Source organism: Setaria italica, chromosome II, assembly GCF_000263155.2.
Source record: "Setaria italica strain Yugu1 chromosome II, Setaria_italica_v2.0, whole genome shotgun sequence".
Lineage (NCBI taxonomy): Eukaryota > Viridiplantae > Streptophyta > Magnoliopsida > Poales > Poaceae > Setaria > Setaria italica.
Window position 1 is genome coordinate 21,418,347 of NC_028451.1, and position 25,766 is coordinate 21,444,112.

The following is a 25,766-nucleotide window of genomic DNA, read 5'->3' on the forward strand; positions in this document are numbered from 1 at the left end:
CAATTTGCAAGAGCAGCTACTGTCCTTGATGGGGATTTGCATATCAGAAGAAAGGAAGCAACGGCTGTAGCACGCTGATATGTATTTTCTTGACCAGCCACCAAATTGCACATGAGCATGACGGAAAAATCTCAGTAACCAGGGGCTAATTAGTAGGCAGTAAGCAATCCGAGTCCCTACACAATCTCACGAACAAATCTTCTTTCCGCAATAGAAAGAACCACACAAACCAGATCAAGTGCAACCAGATCTACATGAGCTCCGAGGATTACCAGGAGGTGCGGCGCAGGAGGGGCGCCGAGGACCACGCCGGCGTCGGTTGGAGGCGGAGGAGCGGCGCCGCCGGCGTGATTCTTCGCGCCGCCGGAGGGCAGGGGGCACGGGCGGACCTCCGCCGGAGGGATTGATTTATGGGGGATTTTGGCGCGAAGGGGAGGCCATGCGCCATCTTCCCGCGCGGAGGGGAAGCCGCACCGGATCGAGCGCGGATCGACGGCGGCTGGTACAACGGTGCTGGAGTCGCCGTTTTCGCATGGGAGCACGCGCTTGGATCGTCGCCTCGCGAGACGACGGGGCAGCCGTCTGCTGGCCTTCGCGGGGGTGTTTTTGCAAATAAACCGGCTCCTAGACGGCTCCTAGTCGCCCTTTGTACGTGCCCTTATATAGGTCCGATTTTGTTCTTGCTGCGGGCGGGAAAAATAAGCGCCGCACTTCGAGAAATGCGGAGGAGGAAAGTATGCTGCACTTTTAGCACGCTGAAGGCACAGTAGCAACCAAACGGACATGCGGCTTGCCGCACTTTAGATATGGCGTGTCGTAGCATCAACCAAATAGGACTATGCGAGTCATGTTTTTAAGAATTACTTTACATTTTATATTATTTTATTGGATTAATGTTTTTTAGACTGTAGGTTCATTGGCAGATTGAATTATAAAGATTAGGAAAAACAAAAAAATAGTGCAAGGAGTTGTGCTTTCGGCCGGTCCGACGGCCCCAGCCATCTCGAGTCAGTCCATTTGGTAGTGTGGGTGGCTGATCGATTTTGTGTAAAAGTTTCTGATGCCCGAGGCCCCTAAGCAGACTTCCCCCGTTCACATCCACTGCCGTTTACCTCTTCCCCTCTCTCGTGTCCTTTCCTGGCGACGACGACTGCGCGAGCGGCGCCACTCTTCACCAGGTGCCCTTTCCCGGCGACGAGCAGCCACCAGGTACACCCTTCCCTTCCCTTCACGCTGCGCGAAACCAAGGACTCCAAACCCTAATGTATGCCATCTGTATTCGGATCTGACCCAGTTACATGCATATGTATTATACCCAGTTACTTCTATTTTTTGCAAAAGATTCTCGGGTGTGCATATGTACACCCATGTCCACCCCTGTGCTGAATTCCATGCCCGATTCGGGGTTGTATCATTTGGAGGTTCGGCGGGCAATTTACAGCTATGGAAATGGAACGCAATTCGTTTCTTTTGAGGATTAAAGTAGAGGTTTATTGTGGTCTGGATTGGCGGTCGGGTTATTCTTCAGGAGACGTAGGGGCGGTGGGCTGATTGTATGTATCCATGTATTTGCACGCTTGTGTGCTTGGGAGCCTGGCTGTGGCTATGGCTGTACCAAATGCTATTGGCGCCACATGGCGTCTTGGTGCAGCGCTGGGATAGCTGGTTACTGGGGACAAAAATATGATCCTTTGATCAGCCCAGGAACTGGGAGTTTCACCTAATTATTGACAGCAGGGCGGTCAATGGAGATATGATTTTATATAGAGTAAGGGAAAAGGCGAAACGGTACCGTTTACAGACTTTGCCCTGTCTAGATGGGTTTAGCCAATGTTGCTAGAGGGGTTTAAAGCAACTATGGTTACTTAAGAGCAGTGGTGTGGGGACACATGGGCCCCGCAGAATATTCTTTCACCACGTTAAGTACAACTCTTCGCCGCAACTCTCCTGTGTATTCTAGTAAAAAAGTGTGATGCTTTTGCACTAAAGGACAAACATTCTCGTGATTTTTCAAAAGGACACCTAGTGAAATATTTATTATGTGGAAAGGGCTATACAGATAAAATTGTTGTTGCTGTTTGATACTCTTGTTTATGTTTTCTTTGTTCTGGTCTTGATTATTTTATGAGGGTTTCTGATCTTAAACAATTGCCCTGTTGCTTTTCTTATTGGTATACTGTAGGCTGTAGATAAGTGCAATGTGATGTCAGTGTATATTTGATAGTTGCCTAATCAACTAGTTTATTTGAAGTTGATGCTATGCCCCATGATATTTTGCAGGTGGAGACTGCAAGGACCAAGTGAGAGTGTTTGCTTTATCCATTATTGCTGCTCCTTAGAAGAAAACCGCACTATTGTTTGTCGCCTGCCAGCTATTGCCATCAGCTTGGGAGATGGAGTAGGCAAAGGGAATATGCATATGCAGGATTTTGGACAATGGCCACCCCAAGCACAGAACACTGCCAGTCTATGTTTTGCAAATGTTGTAGTGCCATCTCAGATCAATACTTCTATAGAGGTGCATAGTAGAACTTCTACATTCTTGTCATCTGAGAAAGAATATGCACCGTTTGGCAATACAAATGGTGCTTTGCCAATCGAAAGCATTAGAAATGATGGGTCAATTATAGGCACTTGGGATGGTGCTGGGCCAGTTGAAGGCATTAGGTATGATGCTGGGTCAACTGTAGGCACCAGAAATGGTGCTGGGCCAATTGAAGGCATTAGGTGTGATGCTAGGTCAATTGTTGGCACCAGGAATGATTCTGGGCCAATTGAAGCTATTAGGCATGATGCTGGGTTGATCATAGGCACTGGAGATGGTGCTGGACCAGTTGAAGGTATTGACTTGAACAAGACACCAGCACAAAAGTCTAAGAGGAAAAAGCACAGGCCAAAGGTCTTGAAAGAAGAAAAACCATCCAAGACAGCAAAGTCCACAACTCCAAAGCCTTCCAAGGACGAAAAACCATCTGGCAAGAGAAAGTATGTCCGTAAAAATACACCAGCAGGTCAACCTCCTCCAGAACAGGCTGCTGATTCAAATTGCAGAGCTGAGCTGAAATCAGCTAGGCGATGTTTGAACTATGATGGGAAAAATGATCAGGAGGATGCTCATCCTGGAACTCCAACTCAGGTGACAGAATTATCAACTGACCCTAAGGATTATCAACCATCTATATCCTCCATCAATCAAAGAAATGTTCAAAGCCAGTCAGCATGCCATGCTGGTTGGACCACCAGCTCTGTTTACACCCATGCAAATCAGATGGCTAATGCACAGTTATTACCTGCACATAACATGCAGAAAGGAGTATTGATAGACCTCAACAATTCTTCTTTGAATCAGATACCAAATGAGCACACTAACTTTGCAGACAGCCCTGCGCAATTTTTTCAGTACAGAGTAAGAGAAATGGTAGAACCAAATCCTTTGTTAGAGCTCCATGATGGCATACCACATAAAAATGTACCTGACATCAACAGTTCGATCATTCTATTGCAGAGCATCCCTACCGATTTCACTGAAAACTTGCTTTCGTCTCCTCCAGCTTCTTTAAGACAAAAGCAAATGGCCAACCAGCTGCTTACTGGTTATGAAAGGCCAGAATATCCAATGACACAAACTCAAGGTTTTGAAAGATTATATACAAGGAACGGAGTGACGGCAGACCAAATGCCTGGTAGTTATATATTGGCAAGCAACCGCAGCCCACCTGCCAATACCGAACAGAATTCAGTGATGGAAAATTTGAATCAACTTGTTACAACTGATGACCACTTAAGGATTACTGGTCCATACAGGTATACTGGAGCAGCCCCCAGGTCTCATGCTTCTCAGGACTCCTCACATATCCATGCTATGGATAGCAGACGAGAAAAAACTGCTTCAAATGATGCTCAGACTATGTTAGGTACGAACTTCAGTCACCAAAATAATGGGTTGGCATCTGTAAATGCTTGGCATTCCACCATCCCTGAGGCATCATATTTTCCAGAAATCTATAAAAGAATGAGGTTAAATAATCACGATTACCGTCTGAATGGAGCTGTTGACAATTGTTCTTCCTCATCTCCATATTTGTGTAACAGTGAGAATGCAAATCTGGTTCCAGCAGTAAACTCTAATGTTTGTACATTAGCTGATGCACAAAGATTGATAGCCCATGAGAAATCCCGAGCTTCCCAGAGAATGATCAGTGTAGGATCAGCACAAAACAGTATGGCTAAAAGCATGGAAATGGTCCAACAGCAATCTCTTCTACATGGCACTGCATTCAGGGGTTCCATTGAAGTACCTGAGAAACAGTTCAGTTTGGTAACAGAAGAATGCACACAGTTGCCAGTGCAGCGACATAATGTTACTGCAAGACTTGGAAGTCATCAACTCCAGTCTTTGGGAGGTAACATGGTTTCAGGTTCAGACTTACCAGCTAAACTGCACGAGCATTGCATTTCTCCGCAAGATGAAACTCAGAACAGTGTCTGCATTGCTCCTCCTGATGAGCTTGGCCGAAGCATCAATGTGGAGCATTTTAGGTCTCCTGGCACTCAAATTAACTCATCAACAGGTAAAAGCACTCCGAGAACAGAGATTCATCATCCGGAGATTTCTGCGGAAATTATTAGGACCCCTACCAATCCAACAAATCCAATAACAAGTAATGATGTTCTGAGGACTGAGAATAATCAAGAAACCTTTGCAGCTAAACCCAGTCAGAAGAGAAAAGTAGGACGTCCCAGGAAGGAGTTAAAACCTGGGGAGAAGCCAAAACCTAGGGGCCGCCCAAGGAAAGACAAGGTTGTTCATGATGTAGTTATCTCAAAAGGGAGCCACACTGACCCATTACAGAATGAGGGAATTTCTTCTGTCTTGGCACCTCATGCAGAAGGTGCCTCTTGTGCAAGAACAGTTACTTTGGAAAGAGTTATAGAAAGTGTTTCTGAAGCTCCAGAACCATCGATAGACTCTTTAGATCTCATAATTCAGAAAATAATGCTGTTAGACATTAACAAATTGGATACGACTCGAGTAGCTGAACCACATGGTGCTCTTGTCCCTTATAAAAGAGAAATTTGTGCAATTATTCCGTTTGAGGGAAATGTGAAAAGAAAACGTTCTCGGGCCAAGGTGGACCTTGATCCAGTAACCACTTTGATGTGGAAGTTACTAATGGGACCAGATATGAGTGATGGTGCAGAAGCGATGGACAAGGATAAAGAGAAGTGGCTGGATGAAGAAAGGAAAATATTCCGAGGACGTGTTGATTCATTTATTGCCCGCATGCATCTTGTTCAAGGTATCACTGCCATTTCTATATTGTACTGCTAACCATGGCATTCTGTTCGTTGCCTAGTATATAGTTGAGTATGTATAAATAGTTTTCTTAGAACTGCTAACATTTCATACTTCCATGCTATGGTTGCTAAGTTAATATTAATGGGATAGTCATGGATCTTTAATGTGCTTCCCTTGTTCTGTGTTTTTGTACCTATTCATTGGGTTTGTATAGTAGCTATGGGTTTGCAGGATAGGATCTTAACTCTGGATTACTTCTATTTGCTTACAGGAGATAGGCGTTTCTCTCCTTGGAAAGGATCAGTTGTGGATTCAGTAGTGGGGGTTTTCCTTACTCAGAATGTTTCGGATCATCTTTCCAGGTTTCTAAGAATTAGTCCTTTTTTTAAAATAATAGCAATTGGTTTCTGGCTTCAATATGGAACTAATGTTGTTTTTCTGGCTGTTGTGTTCTAATTTTTCCAGCTCTGCCTTTATGGCTCTTTCTGCAAAATTTCCTGCAAAGCCAGAAGTCTCTGAAAAACCTACAATTTCAGAAGATAATGGTTGCTGCTCGAGTTTTTTTGGTGATGCTACCAAATTGCAAGGCGAAGTCCTTGTTGAAGAGGCAAGCACCACAGCAGGCTCCTTAATCACAGCAGAAGAAAAGGTTGGAAGCAATAGTACTGAATTGTTTGGAAGTTCTTCTGGAGATGGATTGGACGGTGTAGGAATTCATTCCGATTCTTATTGGAAGCTGCCAGCTAGACTCCATGAGAGTAGGCCTGTAGCTGCTGGGGCTGAGAGTTTTGTTGAAGCTGAAAATGGGTCGCTGGAAGATGTTGTTTCATCACAAAACTCTGCCATTTCATCTCAAAACTCCCCAGATTACCTGTTTCACAGAAACGAGCATATGTTTTCTAGCACGCCACTAAAGTTCACAGCAGAGGCCTTTGTCCACAGAAATAAGCCTATTGGTACCAGCAGTTCAATGACATATACAGAACTTTTACGGATGCAAGAGATAAAGAGCAAGTATAGTGAAAACATTGCATCATGGGAGTATTGTGAAGTTCCAGACTTATTTACAAAGAAGGGGCCACCCCTCAACGAGTTACAAGACCTCAGAAAAAAACATCATCATCTTTACACTTCTGATACTTATCAACAGAATGGCCAAGTTCATTTTGGTGGTATAGCCTCTGGCAGCGATTTGGGAAGATCCTCATCATACACTGCCCTTAACACTGTGGACTATTCTAATGGCACACAAGCTGAAACTACTTTCCAGTATCCTTCATCTGATCATGGTTTTCCCAGTACAATCAAACCCACAACGGTTGACTCTTTGGGTGCCCTGTTATATGGTAAGAATGGTTCATTAAGTCAGGATAAGAGTCCTTTACCTTCTAAGCCTACAGAAGGAGCTGACCTGTCACCATTAGTTGATATATATTTTCATCCATCAAGTTCGGAACACAGGAATCCAAATCTGCAAGATGAAATTACTATCGGCACAAAGCCAATTGGACATCAAAATTTTCAATCAGAATTCAAAGAACCGACTGATAAGGTTGAAATTCAGACAGTGAAGGTTCGAGATGGATATTCTTCAAACTTATGTCAAAACAAGAAGGCAAATTTCGAAATCTCAGAGGGAGTTGCTTCATACATGGCAGATAATTCCAGAGATGCTAAAAAAGTTTCCTCTGAAGTTCCTATTGATGGATCAAAAGCAAAGAAGTCAAAAGTCGGGACTGGTAAGAAAAGAACTTATGATTGGGATATTTTAAGAAAAGAAGTGCTTTGCAATATTGGAAAAAAAGAAAGAGGCCACAATGCGAAGGACTCAATTGATTGGGAAACAATAAGGCAAGCAGATGTCAAGGAAATATCTGAAACAATTAGAGAGCGGGGAATGAATAACATGTTGGCAGAACGAATAAAAGTAAGTGTGGTATAAAGTAGTAGTGTCACAAATGAGATTTTATATGACATACATAGGTCATACAAATATGTTTACAGTTCAGAAGATTTGCCTATTTATCAGAATTCCAAATTTGATCCTTATTAATGTCTCCTGTAGGAATTTCTAAATCGATTGGTGAGAGACCATGGGAGCATTGATCTTGAATGGTTGCACTATGTTGATCCAGACAAAGCAAAGTAAGCTGGATAAACTGGATAAATGTTTGTTTAGCTAACATTCATAATGCACTTGTTCTTTATGTTTGCCTCCACCATTGCTCTTTGGTGTGAAATTGAACTAGCAATACCTCATACTCTACTGTGTATTCCTTTACTTTATCCACTATTCCATACAGGCATACATACCTTGCCATTTCCTTTACAAATCAAGCTCTGTCCCGTAAATTTGTTCCTTAGTTGAATAGAATTACATCACTTTATTGTTTATTATCTTATTACATGTTTGTCTCATAGGTACTGTTTAGTTTGGCTGATTTGGTTGGCCTAACTTTTTTTAGCTTAATCCCTTATATGTAACAAAAAAGATATTTGTAATCCATTATTTCGGTAAGATCTCTTAATAGGAAAATGGTTCAGGAATTTCCTGTTGATATCGGAAATTATTTGCTTGGTGTGTTTAGCTAAGTTATCTTGGAATATGTAGTAGAAATCAGGACAGGTGAGTTCTGAGTACTTCGTCAGTTCACTGATGTTACCAAAAAATTTATATTTTTTTTGAAGTAAAGAAAAATTTATATATGACAGGCATGATGCCACTGCACAGCCAGCTGGCTCACTGGCCATTTGTTTGTGCTTGTCACATCCTCTATCCTGCCACTTTCGCACTGAGGCACCTTGTCGCTGCCTCTCAGAGCTGTTTTTTTCCTGGAGCAGCTACTTGCTTATGTGTCCTCCTGGGTCCATCTCTGCTAAGAGCAGCCTCCTTCCTACGATGTCGCCGTTGCTCCCCTGATCCATTGCTACCGAGAGCTGTCTAGATCCTATCACCCCGAAAGCTATTGGCATCAGAGTTGCTGCCTCCATATGACCTGCATGAGCTGGGTCGCTACTAGAATCTTGGCTCTTGACTTGGATCCATAGAGATGGTGCAGCCCTATTCTTCGCTGCATCAAATGTATGAGTAGCACAGTTGGCTCTATCCTGTAATGATTTAGATTCTGGAGCTGCTACTTGTTGGTACTTGGTCTTGGATTCCTTGGGTGAGAGCAAAGAGTAGGAAAGCAAGAAACACATGGGGAAGGAAATCTGATGCTCGGAGGGACATCTGACAAGTTTTATTTTGTAGAAGGCACCACCTTGTCTGTTGTTCTCAATAAGTTATGGCAAAAGTCTTTTGATATAACACACTCCGTTTATTACATTGCCAGTTTAATTACATAAACTTATAATATAAGCCTTGTTGTATAAGCTTATAATATAAGTCTAACATAGGTTACATTTCTTAATACATGTAACTTTTTTGCTGTTGAAATGATTATCACATGTAAACTACTTTCTGTCTCTTTCAGGGACTACCTCTTAAGCATTAGAGGTCTTGGACTCAAAAGTGTAGAGTGTGTGCGTCTTTTGACGCTCCATCACATGGCTTTCCCTGTATGTCCTTCCTTTCCTCAGTTTTTTCAAGTATCCTGCCATGCTGGAGTGTTTATCTGTATCTGTTGATTATTTAGGTGGACACCAATGTTGGTAGGATATGTGTGAGGCTTGGATGGGTGCCCCTTCAACCTCTACCTGAGTCTCTTCAGTTGCATCTATTGGAGCTGTAAGTATCTTTATTCTCAATGGTTGGCACATGTTATATATGCATTATCGAGTGGAGTTTGATGATGCGTTATTGAAGGTATCCAATGCTGGAGAACATACAGAAGTACCTATGGCCTCGACTATGCAAGCTTGATCAACGGACACTGTGAGTTTTAGTAATCCAGTTTTGTTTTTCATGATTTTGTTCATGTTCTTATTGTGGGCTATATAACAAAACTATGTATTCTCAGGTATGAGCTTCACTACCAAATGATTACATTTGGAAAGGTAAATATGAGATAGAGAATATGATAAAGTGACAACTGATAGTTGTGCTGTGTTTTGACAAATTTTCCCACATTTTAGGTGTTCTGTACAAAAAGTAAGCCAAATTGCAATGCATGCCCAATGCGAGCTGAGTGCAAACACTTTGCAAGTGCGTTTGCTAGGTACTTTCTTAAGACCCTGTTATGTCAATATACATTCCATAGCTCTATTAGGCTAGCTGAGTTTTGGATTTCGCAATCTGGTAAACCTAACATGGTGATATTGCAATCCTTATATTTAGGAAAACATTATCATCTAGACTAAATTTAACTAACTAATTCTGGATGGCAATGTTTATCATATCAGCTCCCTACAAAAAGATGGAATTTTGCAGAAGATATCTTATTTTGCCCTAATAGGTTTTGCAAACTTAATTGATTGAGATGGCATTTGCAGAAGATGTTCATTTCAGTGCAAATAAATTCACCAGATGTAGTTTAAGAAAAGAGAAGTGTTAACTGATGCTTTTGCTATATTCACCTTATGATTTCTACTAAAGAAATAGACTTGCTTGTTCTGTACTTCTGTGTCTTTTGAGACCTAGGGGCCATGTGGATTTGATTTCCATATTGTTGGATGACTGTCAATTGATATCAAGTTTGTTTATGATGAAGTGCAAGGCTCGCTCTTCCTGGACCTGCAGAGAAGAGTTTGGTTACATCTGGTACTCCAACCGCTGCAGAGGGTAGCAACCATGCATATACAAATTTTAGAACTGTAAGTCAAAATGAAAGCTGCAACCAGACAAATATAAGTTCTGGGCCCGTAAGTCAACTTGAATGGAATTCGCATACCCATGGCGATGTTGTGGAGAAATGCCGTCCAATCATTGAGGAGCCAGCAAGCCCAGAACTAGAACCTGAGGCTGCAGAGATAAAAGAGGATATTGAAGATGCTTTTATTGATGATCCTGAAGAAATTCCTACTATCAAGCTTAATTTCACAGAGTTTACTCAGAACCTAAAGAACTACATGCAAGCAAATAACATTGAGATTGAAGATGCTGATATGTCAAAGGCCCTGGTTGCCATAACTCCTGAAGCTGCTTCTATCCCAACTCCCAAGCTCAAGAATATCAGTCGCTTGAGGACAGAGCACCAAGTGTATGTTCTTGTTCCAAACAAAACCAGTGTTATTGCTTATAACAGCTGTGTCGTCGTGTCTTAATTTTTATATTGAATAGCATCACGGGAATAGACGTATTTTTCATATTTGAGAATTGAGATGTTGATCGTTATGTGACCATTTGACTTTTTATTTTCGACATGTTTGCAGCTATGAACTGCCAGACTCACATCCACTTCTCGAGGGAGTAAGTTCATATCAGACTATAGAAGTCTACACTATTTGTGTTCATCAATAGTTGATGATATAATGATGATTGTTTCCTTATTATGTACAGCTTGACCAAAGAGAGCCTGATGATCCTTGTCCTTATCTACTTTCTATATGGACTCCAGGCAAGAAACCTATAATTTTTTTTCTCGAACAACGCAGGAGAACTGCGTGTCATTTCATTAAGAAAGGAAGTCGTACAAAATGTACAAAGGTAACAGGAGAGGCTGCAACCTCCCCAACACACTCCACTCACACTAAGCCACCGTTAGGAAAAAAACCATGAAAAAAACAGCCCGACCATGACCTACTTGCCATACTACACCAAGGGGTTGGGGCAGGAGAAACCTATAAATTTGAACTTTGAAGCTTTTGATTGATCAAAGGTTGCTGATGTTTATTATTTTAAAATACAGGTGAAACAGCTCAGTCAACTGATGCACCTCAGACATTTTGCAACTCCCAAGAGAGCGGTAAACTCTGTGAAAGTGCAACATGCTTTAGTTGCAACAGTATACGAGAAGCACAGGCTCAGAAAGTGAGAGGAACAATTTTAGTAAGTTTCCTATTCATGTAATCTATCCTTGGTAGTAATTGAAAAATCAATGGGATTCGCTCAAAAAAAATCAATGGGATCTGGCATTTAGGAATCTGGCTCGCTGCTGGCCAGTTCTCGTGTTCAACCCAGTGAATACTGTTTCTTTGGAATGGTCTTCCACATGAAATTAAATAATGGACAGGGGAAGCCCTAGTTTTGCCTGAGGTGAGTACTCGCCTAATTCCAAGAATCAAAATGGGCCTGGAAATTCAGAACTGCTAGAAAGAGTTCAGATCTATTTTCGAATTTTGGAGCTAAAATATTTGTTGGAAAGATTATTGGACAAGCTGTTTTTGGATTACATCTGATTACCGTAGCTTGTTGCTGTGTAGTAACTACACATGCCATCATGTTCATGCACCTATGTTTCCTCTCTCTTTGCTAGGCAAATTTTGAAACAGATCCTAAGAGCCTTTACTGTGTACTTATCTGGGACTTATATGCTATCTAAAAAAGATATGTTCTTCAGTTTACCTATTCCTAACAACTAGAACTGGCTGGCTCCCACTTCCATATTCCAAAAAACATTTTGAACGTTCCATCTGGATAAGGACTAGGATCCTTAAGTCTTTTTGAAAACAATTAATCCCTTATAGAAGTTGAATTCTCGTACTGACAAATCATTCTTTGATTAATTTCATAGATACCATGTCGAACAGCCATGAGGGGAAGCTTCCCACTTAACGGGACATACTTTCAAGTAAATGAGGTAATAATGGAAAGTGATTATTTTTGTTTTGCTATAGTTAAAAATCAAGGATTCTATTCTCAAATGTACTGTACATTCAGGTATTCGCTGATCATGACTCAAGTCGAAACCCAATAGACATTCCAAGGAGCTCAATATGGAACCTCCCTAGGAGAACAGTGTACTTTGGAACTTCAGTTCCTACAATATTTAAAGGTACTTCTCTAATAATGAGAACCAAGATTTCAGAATTAGCAGCAGCACTCATTCCTAGGGATGAAAATGGTACGGATATTATCCATCTGTCCGTCCAACATAAGGGGTTCAAACACTAAATGGATAGTGTGTATCCAAATCTGGACATTCAATATCCGTACTGTATCCGAATCCAGATTCAATCGGATACCTGAAATGTGAATAGGATGTATAGCAATATTCGACACATCTAACACTATTTGTATCCGAATTCGATCTGAGAAGTATTCGTATCCATATATATCTGTTCGTATCAGATCCATTTTCATCCCTACTCATTCCTGTTGTGGGGAATCTGATTGTGTGGCTCTAGTAACTTCAAAATACCAGCAGGAATCGAAATACTGAAATGACCTAGTAGGCAAAATGTAGTACTGGAACAAATGAACAATACCATAAATTCACGTTTCTGGTTGAACCATTGTTATGCTGCTGCCACTGCCTTGACAATTTAGGAATTCCTTTATATCAACGGCAGTGAGATAGTTTGATAAATTGTTCTGGATTTGAATCTTCTGTCTACAGTGTGCCATGAACCTTAGTTCATAGGAGCATATAGGCTCTTCTCCCCTTTAAATAGGAAACACTCTTAATAATTCTTTTTTTAGGAAGCTAAGAGTTATAGCTAATTTGTTACGGATCCAGAGAACGTGGGAATTTGTAATTAGGCAGCTAACCAAGATCCCCTCAATCCTCGGTATTGGTTGCACTAGCTGCTGCAACACAAATCTTTTGGGTTAACATCTGGATAATCCTGAGATTAACATCTTACTACCTCAATTCTTTTTTACTCGAGCTTCTAGAATCTGTGATGTCAACCTTTTTAGAGTTTTACCACATATATGAAATGAAAATTGTATCATTAGACTCACCATTGGAAAAGTAATGGTCAACGTCGCAATTTGAAGACCATGAAAAGTAAAAAAAAAAACGTAAAGTAAAAAAGAGTGGAGGTATATTTCCGTAGATGATTGTGGGCTAAGACATGGCTTCTTTGTTTCAATTGTATACAGCCAAAGTTTGATGGGGGGAACTGAGTTTTATTATTTTGACCATGTTGAGGATGTCTGGTTACAAGAACAGATCAGGTGCTCTGGGTGCATCTGGTGCTCCCGTGCACCTGATGGATGCATCACGGACGCACCAGATGCACCCGCTGTTGGAGATAATGTTGAACTGCAGTCGTAATTTAATGAAAGCGCAGGGGCTGAAATGCAAAAGCATCTCGCTGACAGTGGTGCATCCGGTGCGTCCACGGAACATCTGATCTGTTCTCGTCTGGTTACTTATGCTTTACGTACTTATGTTTCAGGTCTATCAACTGAAGACATACAACATTGCTTTTGGAGAGGTAATCATCTATCTGTTTGTGTTTTTATTTATGATTTCCAGAACGAAAAAAATAAGTTTATAGATAGCATTTATAGAAAAGGATAGTGGTGTTGTAACATAAATATTATTGTTATTTTGGCTGCATATATCTCTTCTACTAGTATCTTTTAGTTTGTTGCTTAATAGGGGCACTGTTGTAGGTGATATCAGATAGCTATAGTTATGAATCAGTAGTGACACATCTCATTTCTTAAGAAGTACTTTCATGTTTCTTGTTAAAGATGAACGAATTAGATGTTTTTTATTAGTTTTGGTTTGTTTGTTTTCTTGTTCTAGAAAATGATTATGCAATGTATGGGATGTTTGTATTGAGTACTAATGAAAAAATCATTGGGGTCTTGCCCCACTTTTCATGTGCTGTGAAATGAAAACTTTCACACACGTTAGGTGCTGAGAGGGGACTGTTCCCCAGTAATAGTCTTGGCATTTGACTATTGGCTGATGGCCTCCACAATGTGTATGCCATTGTTAGTTTATTGTTCTACAAGTATGTTTCATACAAATGTACTCATAATTTGCATGTGGTAATTAGAAATATTTTAAAATATGGTGTTTGACAAATGAAATTTAATATATTTTGTTACACTTGTGTCAAGTTTTCACTGCTGGAGCTGATAACAAAATGCTGATGATAGGGACAAAAAATTCAGTTTTTGTCTACTTTCCTAAAGATCAACTCAACAATTTTTTTTTTTGGAAAATGGAATTTTTATTCCGTCCTCTGCATAAGTTATGCACCTAACCATTACTCAACAAATTTAGAACCAAATCTACTGAATCAGACTTGATCAGCTACTCTTATTAGCATGCCATATTACGACTAGGACATTTCTAGATTTGTGAGTGAGATTTGCTAGGCATTTGTAACAAAGGTTTGTAGACCCCAAATGGCAATTTGTTTGATGGATAGACCTTGCATGCTTGAGGTAACATGATACTATTGCAGTGTAGAAATCCAGATGAACTCTGGGTGGAAGCTGTAATGGGGGTAGATTGCTATGCATAAAACATCTTTTGGCTTGTTGAGATGATACCATTAACGTCTTCACTTGCGAAAATAAATTTTTATATTTACTCCGCACATCTGCAGGCTTTGTCTGTGTGAGGGGCTTTGATAGGACATCAAGAGCACCAAGACCACTGTACGCAAGACTTCACTTCCCAGCAAGCAAAATTACCAGGAACAAGAAAGCTGCAGCTTTTGCTGCATCAAGAGATGATGAATAGGACATTGGGGAAAGAAATAAAGAGGCATATAGATGACCCTGCTAGAGGATCGCTGACCAATAAGTTGCCGAAATCAATTCAATCACTCATGCCAAACACATCTATGAGATATAATGAATCACAACCACCCATGATTTGTGGCGACATGAGGCATGACTACAGATTCTATGCCTGGGTTTTACCAACCAACTGGTTCTTATATGGCAGCATGTTTGCTGCACCAGTAATTCAACAGACCTGATGGGGAATAGAGAGCCTATTGTCAGGCCATTGTAGCTGTACTTTCATGTGAATTGACTCATTTTTGTTCTCGTTGTTGTACATGAGGAGCTCAGCCATTAAAGTGACCATTAATGTTGTTAGGTCATTCATGGGAACATATCAGATTAATCGTTGATTATTTGATTGTTTCATTGGTGAGGCCAATTGGCTCAAAATTCTTCTGAGTTACAGTGACGTAAAAAATGTATGTTGACAAATTGAAGTGAAAATTAATTTGCAGTAACTTGGTACCTATCAAGTATGCTTTATATTTGGCCAGGAATTTGGTGGGCCTAAATGAACTTTTGGACATCTGCAACAGAAACAGTTAAAAAGGATTCGGTTGAAGATACTTGACCACTACAAGTTTGTTTCAGATACATGATGTCTATGTGACATTTATCTGTTTTGGAGGGACTCCTGGGTCCTCCAGTGAGTTTATTTGTTTCCCTTTTGGGGGTGTGGCTTTTGTTCGTTTACTTTTCTGCTCTGGTGTTGTATTTTGGATTCTTTATTTCTTCTTAGGCCCCGTTTGGGTCCAAGGAATTGGAATCAAATTAATTTATGTTGGAATGTGGCATTCCACAACTTTCCAAAGTTTAGATATAAGCCAATCTTAAATTCATGGGGTGGGAGATGGAAATTGATTCTATAGATTATGGTTATTAGATGGAATTCAATTCTTATAGCACGCTCTTAGACTCGCTTCTCTATAGTAGAAGTGCAGCATACAAGTATCTCTCCCATATCACCAACTATAATATACAACTATATTCCACATACAATTATATTAGCTTAATTAATTTGTGTCTAAATTATGATTATTAGGATGGAATTCAATTCTAATGATCCAAACGGGGCCTTAAGGTAATAACGGGCAGCTCTCCTGCCGCTTACTCGTGTTATTCTTGAGGTTGAGGGAAGTCTCAATACCTGGTGACTGAAATTCCTTGAAATTTCCTCGTCAGTTGGCTTCCTCTTCGACGTTTTCTCATGGTTTGGGGTCCATCTAGCTCCAGTGCCCCACAACTATAGAGTAGAGGGAGGGTGCCGCGGCGAGGTTTATGAAGTAATTTTTTGTGCATGAATCTAAAACAAGTATCTTGAACAGGATAGAATAAAACAGATCCTAGGGTTAAGTGCTGTTGGGTATCTAGCTGCATAAGTGACTTGTACAACAGGATCACAGTAGATGGCCAACATCCCAGAGCGAGACAATCCACATGAGAGAATAAAAAGCAGACAAATCTTAGGGGTCGTTTGGTTCCTCGAGCTAAAGTTTAGTCCATGTCACATCGAATATTCGGAGATTAATTAGGAGGACTAAATATGAGTTAATTATAAAACTAATTGCACATGTGGAGGCTAAACAGCGAGACAAATCTATTAAGCCTAATTAATCCATCATTAACAAATGGTTACTGTAGCAGTACATTGTCAAATCATGGATTAATTAGGCTTAATAGATTTGTCTCGCCGTTTAGCCTCCATCCGTGCAATGGGTTTTGTAAATAGTCTATGTTTAATACTCCTAATTAGTATTTAAACATTCGATGTGACGGAATCTAAAGTTTAGCCATTGGAACCAAAGGCCCCCTTAGAATCCATAAAGTTGTTTGAAGGTTTTCCATAGAATCTGTGCCCAGATTGCAGGAATGAGCAAGTCAAGAGATTTTAAGCAGCGCATATATCTTTTTCCGTCCATTAAACGCGGCAAGGAAATTCCAGAATAAACTAGATACATCAAATTTGCACAGAGCTGCAAACTCATGCATTTGTCAAGAAATTTCTCCAGGAGAAAACTTGTACATCGACTGCCTGTTTTTACAAAAGTGCGGGTGAATATCGTGCTCAATTTGACAAACATGTGATCCATCGTAATGTATTTTCTTCATTAAATGCAGCACTGCCATTTCAAGTCAAGAGAGTCTCAAAATTCGACAGGAACTCATCGATTTGTAAACCGTTCCATTGAGGGTAAGATCTACATCTCGGTAGCAACATCTACAAACTTCACAAGCTATCAGCAAAACATCAGAGTTCTTCACATTAGTCTTCTCTATCAAGTCGAGCATGATCGTTCAAAGTCAGAGTGTTAAGCCTCTACAAAACCCAAGCTGGGAACTCATCAAATTCTGACCATATTTCCATTTAGAGCTGGATATTGAATCTACAAACTTCAAAAGCTACCAGCAAAACTTCATAGTCCTTCACATGAGTAGTCTTCTCAGCAGTTAGTTACCTGTAGATTCAAAGTTCAAGGTTTATGGGCACGGATAACAATAGAGGAAACACTCCACAAAAGATAAATATGAGTGCCATTTTCATGTGACATAAAAATTTAGGAAATAAGAACATGGTTGGTCCAATGACCATGAGAAGTACTACAATAACTTATATATAGTAGACATGATTATTCAAATTAATTATAGTAGTTGCGTTAGTGATTATACTATTTGAAGCAACAAGATATAAAAAAAAATATCCAGCTCAATGCATATTCTTATAGGTCTTTGGGTTCTTTTGTTTAGAAATACACTATTTAGAAATAATGCACTTTGGCTTCTAACATGCGCCGTCAGCTCTCCTCTTGTTGTTCCTTTCTTCGCTTGCGGCTTCTGTCCCTTCAGAAAGCAAACTTCCACAGAACGACCTTGTAGCCTCAGCAACATCCTAAGTGCTCGGGATTCCCGAGCGTCAATGTGAGCTCATCGTTCTCTATCCGCCTTTAACTTCCTAGCTTTAGCATCTTCAATATTTTTGATAAGCCTTTTGACCTTCTGACGTATTATTTCATTGAAAATAAGTATCCCATCCTCTTGGCTTAGGTTGCCTCCATGAGCGTAATACCAATTATTCGATTGATCGGCCAGTCAATAGTTGCTGGTACGATAACTCGATCAATTAGGTCTTGTTCCATCTTGCGCCATTTGGGAATTGAAGTCATGTAACCACCTCGCCCTAGACGATGATGGTACTCTTTCTTGCTAGCATTGGCAACGTTGACGCGAAAACGTTGACGCGAACCTTATTCGCACTGCCTTCGCTCATCTTGTATTTGACAAATGAGTTCCAGTCGTCCCTTAACTTTGGCCACTCATTGAAATCTAGAGTTCGACCCTTCTTGATAAAGTTGGCATCCATATTTTTTGAATGTCTGGAATTGGGTTGCCATCTTCTTCAGCGTCTACTCTTTCACATCTTTTTCTTCAACACCTTCAGGAAGGGTGAAGTGTTTCTTGACATCTGCCCACAATATATCCTTTTGTGTCTGCGGGAGCACGTATAGATCATCTTGTCAACCCTTCCATTCTCTAATGCTGATGGCCACGTTGTCCCTTACAATAGCCCCAATCTGACTCACGAACTTTCTAGCCACATGTTTGGGAGAAATTGACTTGCCCTCTTTTGTCACTCCCGTGATGTGAAGCCTTCCCTCCATTATCTTTGTACGACCTCGGGGCTTTAATCTAGAGGGCTAACAGTTCAAGATTCGTTAATTAGTACATAGTACTAATGAATATAAAATTATAGATATGGAAAAATAATAAAAATGATAAAAATCATGGCAAGGTTTTGTTCTGCGTTGTCATCAACACGGTGCTCAGACTCATCATTGCCATCACTGGACATGTTGAGGAACATGTCCGCTTGGTTACTCTCATCCTCGGTGTACGTTATTGGAACGTTGGAGCCACTACCACCAGCAATAATCTGCTCCATTAAATACCTTGCATCCTCTTCGTCTTCCATCTCAACTAATTTAAACACACATGAAATCATAGGATACATTAAATTAAAAATTGTATCAAGAAATAAACATGAAATCATAGAACAACCATGAAATAAAAGAAACTAATTAAAATATACACATGAAACCATACATTAAATTTTATATATAACACCTCAACCTAATTTATTACATGAAATTTATATGCAACTTGCATGAAAACTTACATGAAATTAAACATTAAAAAAATCATGCAATTATATACAACACCTCTACTTGTATGTTGTCACAAAAATATCATTAAATTATATATATAACACCTCTACCAAATTACTACTGAATTATACTAATTTTCTAAGCATCTCTACAAATTTCTACTAATTTGTACTAATTTTCTAATCATTTATACTAAATTATACTAAATGTATACTAAATTATAATAAGCATTTATACTAAATTATACTAAATGTATACTAAATTATATAAGCATTTATACTAAATTATACTAAATGTATACAAAATGATACTAAGTATATATACTAAATCGTACTAAATGTATACTAAATTGTACTAATGTATACTAAATTTTACTAATTTATACTAAATTATACTATGCATTTATACTAAATTATACTAATGTATTCTAAATTTTACTAATTTATATTAAATCATACTAATTTTCTAAGTATTAAACTAATTTATACTAAATTCTACTTATTTATACTAAATCAAACTAATTTTCTAAGTAATTAAAACAGTAAAAGCCGGGGCCCTTGCTGACCCGGCGGTGGCAGTTGGCGGGTGGTGGGAGGGGGGGGGGGGGGAGCGCGCCGGCCCATACCGGTTGGCGGAGAGATCGACGGTGGGCTGAAGGCAGCCGACGGTGCAGCGGCGGGCGACGACGAGGCAGGCGACGGCGGGGCGGCAGCGGGCGACTGAGACGGTGGCCGGGGCGACGATGGGGTGATGGCGGGGACGACGCTGGCCGGGGTGGGCGTGACGGCGGGACGACAGTGTTCGACGGCAGGCGACAGGCCGACGGACGAGAGATGGAGGAGCGGCAGATCTTGAGAAGGGCCTTTAGTTCCGATTGCAAAGACCACCCGGAACTAAAGGCTAGTCCCTGTTGCAATTTGCACCCGGGACTAAAGGGTGCTTTTCGCGTTGGAGCTGAAAATGCACCATTTAGTCCCGGTTGCAAATTGCAACCGGAACTCGGGGGGCCTTTAGTCCCGGGTTGACTTTTCAACCAACCTGGGACTAAAGGTCCTTTTGTGAGATTTTTCATTTCCCGCCTGTTTTGCAATTACAATTTATATATGCTTTCCACTGGTTTTTGTTAAAGAAAAAATTAAAACTTTACATATTTTGAACATGCAAAAATATATTAAATTAGCAAGTATATTTAAAATAAATTTGAATCAGTCATTAATTCTATACTAGTTGTTTAAGTTTCTAAAATAATTATTTTAATGCATCACTATCATCAACAAACTATTCAATTAAATAATTTCAATACGCAAAAAATTCAATTGATGTATGTGGTTAAGTTAACATTGTTTATATTGATCAAATAAATCTTTACCATAAAGCATTACAATATAACTCAAAGGTTTTGATGGTCATAGAGCATTACATAAAGGTGAACCATATTTAGCGCATTACAATGTAACGTTAAATTTTTTTTGCTTGACGAGCCTCTTCTTTGGCTAGCATGATGCTTGGGTCAACTTCAACAATGAATGGAGGCATGCCATCAAACTGATCATAATTATCTAACTAGCATGTTTTGTCCTTGACTCCCATGATTTTTTTTTACCTAAAAGAACTATGTGGCGCTTTGGCTCCCAAGGTGTTTTTTTATCTTTTGAATTTTTCTTGGATTTGCTAGACATGTCATTCACATAGAAAACCTGGTGCACATTATTGGCAAGGATGAATAGTTCATCATTGTATCCAGTCTTGGTCATGTCCACTATTGTCATTCCATACTGATCTTTCGCTACGCTACCTCCAGTTAGCTTCACCCATTGGCAACGAAACAGAGGGATGTTCAACGATCCATATTTGAGTTCCCAGATCTCGTCTATGAAACCATAATACGAGTCATTGCTCCTGTTGCTGTCTATGGCATCTATGCGGACACCACTTTCTGGTTGGTGCTTTTCTAATCTCGGGCTCTCGTGTAAAATGTATAACCATTTATCTCATAACTTTGGAATTTCATGATTGTGCTAGAAGGTCCCCTGGCTAACCAAGTGAGTTGTTCGTGAATCGTGGAGTTACCCATAAGGAGTTGACACAACCAAGAGGAAAGGTATCCATGTGATGATGTATAATCCAGGTATTGGATTTCGTCGGGTATTGGGATAATAGAATTTGCTTGTGTTCCTCGATATACGAAGCCACAAAGGATGATTGTTGCAGAACAGTGAAGTGTGCTTTATGGAACAAATCAGCATCATTGCTCAAACTTGATTTCCTTCCAAGGGTGCCCGTTCCCCGCAGCCTCCCCTCGTGGCGTGATGTTGGAACCCCAATCGAATTAATTGAGTCAATAAAATCAACACAAAACTCAATGACCTCCTCTGTTCCATATATCTTGGTGATGCTTCCTTCTGAACGGGTATGATTAAGAACATAGTTTTTTATGACTAACATGAACCTCTTGAAAAGCCACATATTGTGCAGTAATACTGGACCGAGAATAATAATCTCTTTGACTAGGTGAACCAGGAGGTGCGTCATAATATTGAAGAAGGATGGTGGAAATACCAACTCAAAGCTGACAAGATATTGTACCACATCATTCTGTAGCTTTACTAGCTTGGTTGGATCGATTTCATTCTGCGAAATCGCATTGAGAAAAGCGCATAGCTTTACGAGCGACAATCATACATTCTCTCATAGAATACCCTTCAGTGCAATCGGAAGCAATTGGGTCATCAACATGTGGCAATCATGGGCCTTGAGATTTGTGAACTTCTTTTGTTTCATATTTATTATTCCCTTTATATTTGAGAAGTACCCACACAGAACCTTGATACTATTTATGCATTCAAACATGCTATCATTCTCTTCCTTGCTGAGAGTGTAACTAGCAGGACGTAAGTAGTGCTGTCCATTATCTCTCTTTTCTAGATGTAGATCATCTCGTTGTTTCATATGTTTCAGGTCCTGTCATGCTTTCAATGTATCTTTTGAGTTCCCGTAACAACCCATGAAGCCTAGCATGTTTACGCAAAGATTTTTCGTTAGGTGCATCACGTCTATTGCGTTCCGGACCTCTAGGATTTCCCAATAAGGTAGCTCTCAAAATATTAACTTCTTCCACATGGGTGCACATCCGTTATCGTTGTTCGGAACAGGTTTGCTACCAAAACCCTTTCCAAAGACTACCCTTACATCCTTTATCATCTCAAATACACGCTTTCCATTACGGTGTGCAGGTTTTTTACGATGGTCTAGCGTCCCTTTGAAATGCATCCCTTTCTTTCTTAACGGGTGGTTAGCAGGAATAAATCGATTATAGCCCATATACAGGACCTTCCTACAGTGTTTCAAATGCATGCTATCTGTGTCGTCTAAACAGTGGGTGTATGCCTGATATCCCTTGTTTGTTTATCCTGAAAGGTCACTCAGCGCAGGCCAATCATTGATGGTTATGAATAACAATGCTCATAGGTCAAAGCTCTGTTGTTTATCCTCATCCTACACACGTACACGTTTTTCCTTCCAGAGTAGTAAAAGTTCATCAACCAATGGTTTTAGGTACACGTCAATGTCGTTGACGGGTTGTTTTGGCCTTGGATAAGCATCGGCATCATAATGAACTTCCGCTTCATGCACAACCAAGGAGGAAGGTTGAACATACATAGGGTCACAAGCCAACTACTATGACCACAACTCAAATCACCGAATGGATTGAATCCATCAGTACTTAAACCAAACCTTATGTTCCTTGCATCACTTTCGAAGTCTGGGAATGCTCTATCAATTGATCTCCACTAGGCCCCATCCGCTAGTTATCTCAGCATCTCATCTTGCTTCCGTTCTTCTTTGTGCCATCACATCAATTTAGCATTCGCCTTATTTCTAAACAAACGCTTCAAACGTGGTATTATAGGGAAATACCACATCACCTTCGCGGGAACTCTCTTATTGAGAGGCTGCCCCTTGACATCACTAGGATCATCTCGCCTGATCTTATACTGCAGCGCTCCACACACAGGACACGCATCCAATTTCTCGTATTCATCACCACAATAGAGGATACAGTCATTAGGCCATGCGTGTATCTTTTGAACCTCCAATCCTAGAGGGCAAACAATCTGTTTAGCTTCATATGTTGTGGATGGCAATTCATTATTGAAGGACCGGGACAGGCGACCAGAGGGGGGGATGAATAGGAGCCGATTCAAATTTCCTCAATGAACCTCGGCAAAAGTCCCAAACCAATCCAACCTCTCTTCTAGCAATATTAAGTCCTCTTAGCTATGTAGGAGCTAATGGACCTAGGAATGATGCTAGGAATCTAATTTCAGACTAGCGGAAGCAAGAAGAAACGCAAACAAATGTCGGAAGAAGAAGTTTGAAAACCAACACTAAAGTTCGGAAAATTCCGGAAAATCTTCCGGAAAATTCCGAACTTTCGGAAATTTTTAGAAAAACCTTCAGAGAATTCCGGAAGTTCGGAAATTTCCAGAATATTCCGGAACTCCGAAAAAAAAGCTTTTGTGAGGAAGGTGGAAAAATCCAAAACTCGATCAAACGACCTCCAAAAATCACAAAATTTGAACCATACACTCACAATAACATACCAAAGGTATTCTCAAAGGCTCAAGTCAAAAAACCCAAGAATTGCATGCACAAAAGCAAAAGAATGCATGCTCCCCCTCAAATGCAAAATTCCCCATTAAATGCAAGACTCCCCCTTAAATGCAGACGACCGTATGAGAGCACAAAATGCATGCCATGGGATGTAAAACCTACCAAACTTCTCAAATATAACACAAAGCACTTACAAAAGCTACAAATGAGATAATGCACAAGCAGGTAGATCATAAAAAGTAATTGCGTCGCCATCAAGAAGATATTATGATATAAGCAAAAGACAAAGCAAGTTGTCAAGTTTTGCAATTTATAAAAGTATCACTACATGAGCAAGCACCTAGTCATGAATCATTCAACCAAGAAGCAAACTAGGCCATCAGAGCTCATACAAGGAAGATACATTCTCAACAAGAGATCATTGCAAACACTCACATATGCATCACCAGTCATGTCAAGGCTTGTTGAAACCATGTGCCTATTTCTTTTGGTAGACATCATGTAACAACTAAGCAAGCAAGGATATCAACATTAAGCACAAAACTTGGTGAATTACTGAATTTTTTTTGTCACCATTTTTCATCATTCACATTAAACAAGTCACATGAAGTGCCTTTGCGGCACAAAGAAGTCATGCTTCCCCAAGGAATGCATCATGGGCTGAACATTTGCAATGATACCTAGATCTTTGATCCAATTGAAAAGAACACGAATTCCATGTAGAAGCTAACCATGGAGCTAGCATTCAAGTAAGAGCAATGCATAAATAGGTAGCTAGTCATGGCTGATAAGCATTTCAGAATTCATTATTCAAGATTAACATTTGATTCAGAAAAGTATTTAGCTCAGCATGGTTATATGAAAATATCATCAAGAGCATATGCTGCACATTGCTACACAATCACCAACCACTGCACTAGTTCACAAATAGCATAAGGAAACACTAAGGATATATAGGAGAAGCTCATCTAGTGCAAAGTGTACAAGATGCAAAATGGTACAAGTGCAATGCAATGCTAAATGGGACGGGGTTCGACTCAAAATGAAGAAAGCTCATGAGGGGTTAAACCAATCTAGGAAAAGCTCCGTAGCAAAAGAAGAACAGCCAAGGATCCCAATTGAATACCATGGAAAAGATACCAATTGAAGGATCAAAAATTGATATCACTTGAAAAAGATGGAATCCAATTGAAAGATCAAATATGATAATAATTAAAAAATTAAAGCGGATATCAAAAACTAAAGCAAGTCTTGGTCCAAACTCCCCCTCGAATGAAGCCGAACTCCCCCTCAACCAAAGACAACTAGCAAACAAAAACTAGGAAAAGAAGGGGGAAAACAAAAAACTCTAACACTAATCAAAAGGAAGAGAAAATCCAAAGAAGGAGCAAAATGCAACCCAAAGACAAGGCAAGCCCAAAAGTAAGATAAAGCTCAATTCATGTCACACAATGCAATGATGATACCAGTGAGAGAAATTAAAGCATTGCAACATGATTCCACATTTATGAATAAAAGCTTGGGCAAGCAAACATGTCGACAAGGTGCAAATTATCATACAAAGATACTAAGCTAAATTGATACCAAATGAACAACATGCCATACCCAATATGAAGACTAAGCTAAAGCATGGCACGATGTTCATGTGGATCATCCACCAAGATATATTACAAAGCTAGCATGACAAGATATACATGAAGATCACACATGCTAACATGAAAAGGTGGTTAGCCTACCATGGTATATTCACAACATGATACAAGTATTAAACATGCAAAAGAGTCCACATGTGAGTAGTATAAACGAAAGGAAAAACTCACTAAACTAGTGTACATCCAAACGGTGTGGAGAACCATCAAGTCTTGATCACCTCAAGCAAAAGATCAAGTCCCTTCGAGCTCATGTCATCCACCCACATCCCCGTACCTACACATGAGGGGACAAAGAAAACCAAGTCTTGGATCCCAAAGGGTTAGCAAGCATATACTTGGGAATCCAAAATTTAGTCACACAGGTAAAAGATGCACTCAACTTATCATGTGGGTTAGCATGATGCAAATGCTGGTTCAAATGAGATGATTTTGAAATACCCTTGGAACCATACCTCAAAGGA

General features: G+C 40.0%; 1 protein-coding gene across 2 annotated transcripts; it reads left to right on the forward strand.

Moving 5' to 3' along the window:
* Positions 1-1,045: 1,045 nt before the first annotated feature.
* LOC101769541 lies at positions 1,046-15,348 on the forward strand. 2 transcript variants are annotated; one of them, XR_214641.3, is made up of 18 exons: positions 1,046-1,209; positions 2,281-5,300; positions 5,571-5,661; positions 5,765-7,226; positions 7,365-7,444; positions 8,776-8,860; positions 8,938-9,029; positions 9,108-9,176; positions 9,262-9,298; positions 9,377-9,459; positions 9,952-10,440; positions 10,613-10,649; positions 10,740-10,886; positions 11,089-11,228; positions 11,914-11,979; positions 12,060-12,174; positions 13,526-13,564; positions 14,696-15,348. XR_214641.3 is itself a non-coding variant. In XM_004956320.3 (18 exons), the coding sequence occupies exons 1-18, from the start codon at positions 1,061-1,063 to the stop codon at positions 14,830-14,832; spliced, it is 6,249 nt and encodes a 2,082-aa protein (XP_004956377.2). In that variant the 5' UTR covers positions 1,046-1,060; the 3' UTR covers positions 14,833-15,348. The 2 variants fall into 2 exon arrangements, 1 of the variants encoding a protein (XP_004956377.2); XM_004956320.3 differs by having other exon boundaries at positions 10,740-10,797.
* Positions 15,349-25,766: the final 10,418 nt, after the last annotated feature.

Coding starts and splice junctions, on each gene's coding strand:
- LOC101769541 (XM_004956320.3), top strand. CDS start 1,061: ATGCCCGAGGCCCCTAAGCAGACTTCCCCCGTTCACATCCACTGCCGT. Junction 5,301..5,570: donor CCGCATGCATCTTGTTCAAG/GTATCACTGCCA, acceptor ATTTGCTTACAG/GAGATAGGCGTTTCTCTCCT. Junction 10,441..10,612: donor TTGAGGACAGAGCACCAAGT/GTATGTTCTTGT, acceptor ACATGTTTGCAG/CTATGAACTGCCAGACTCAC.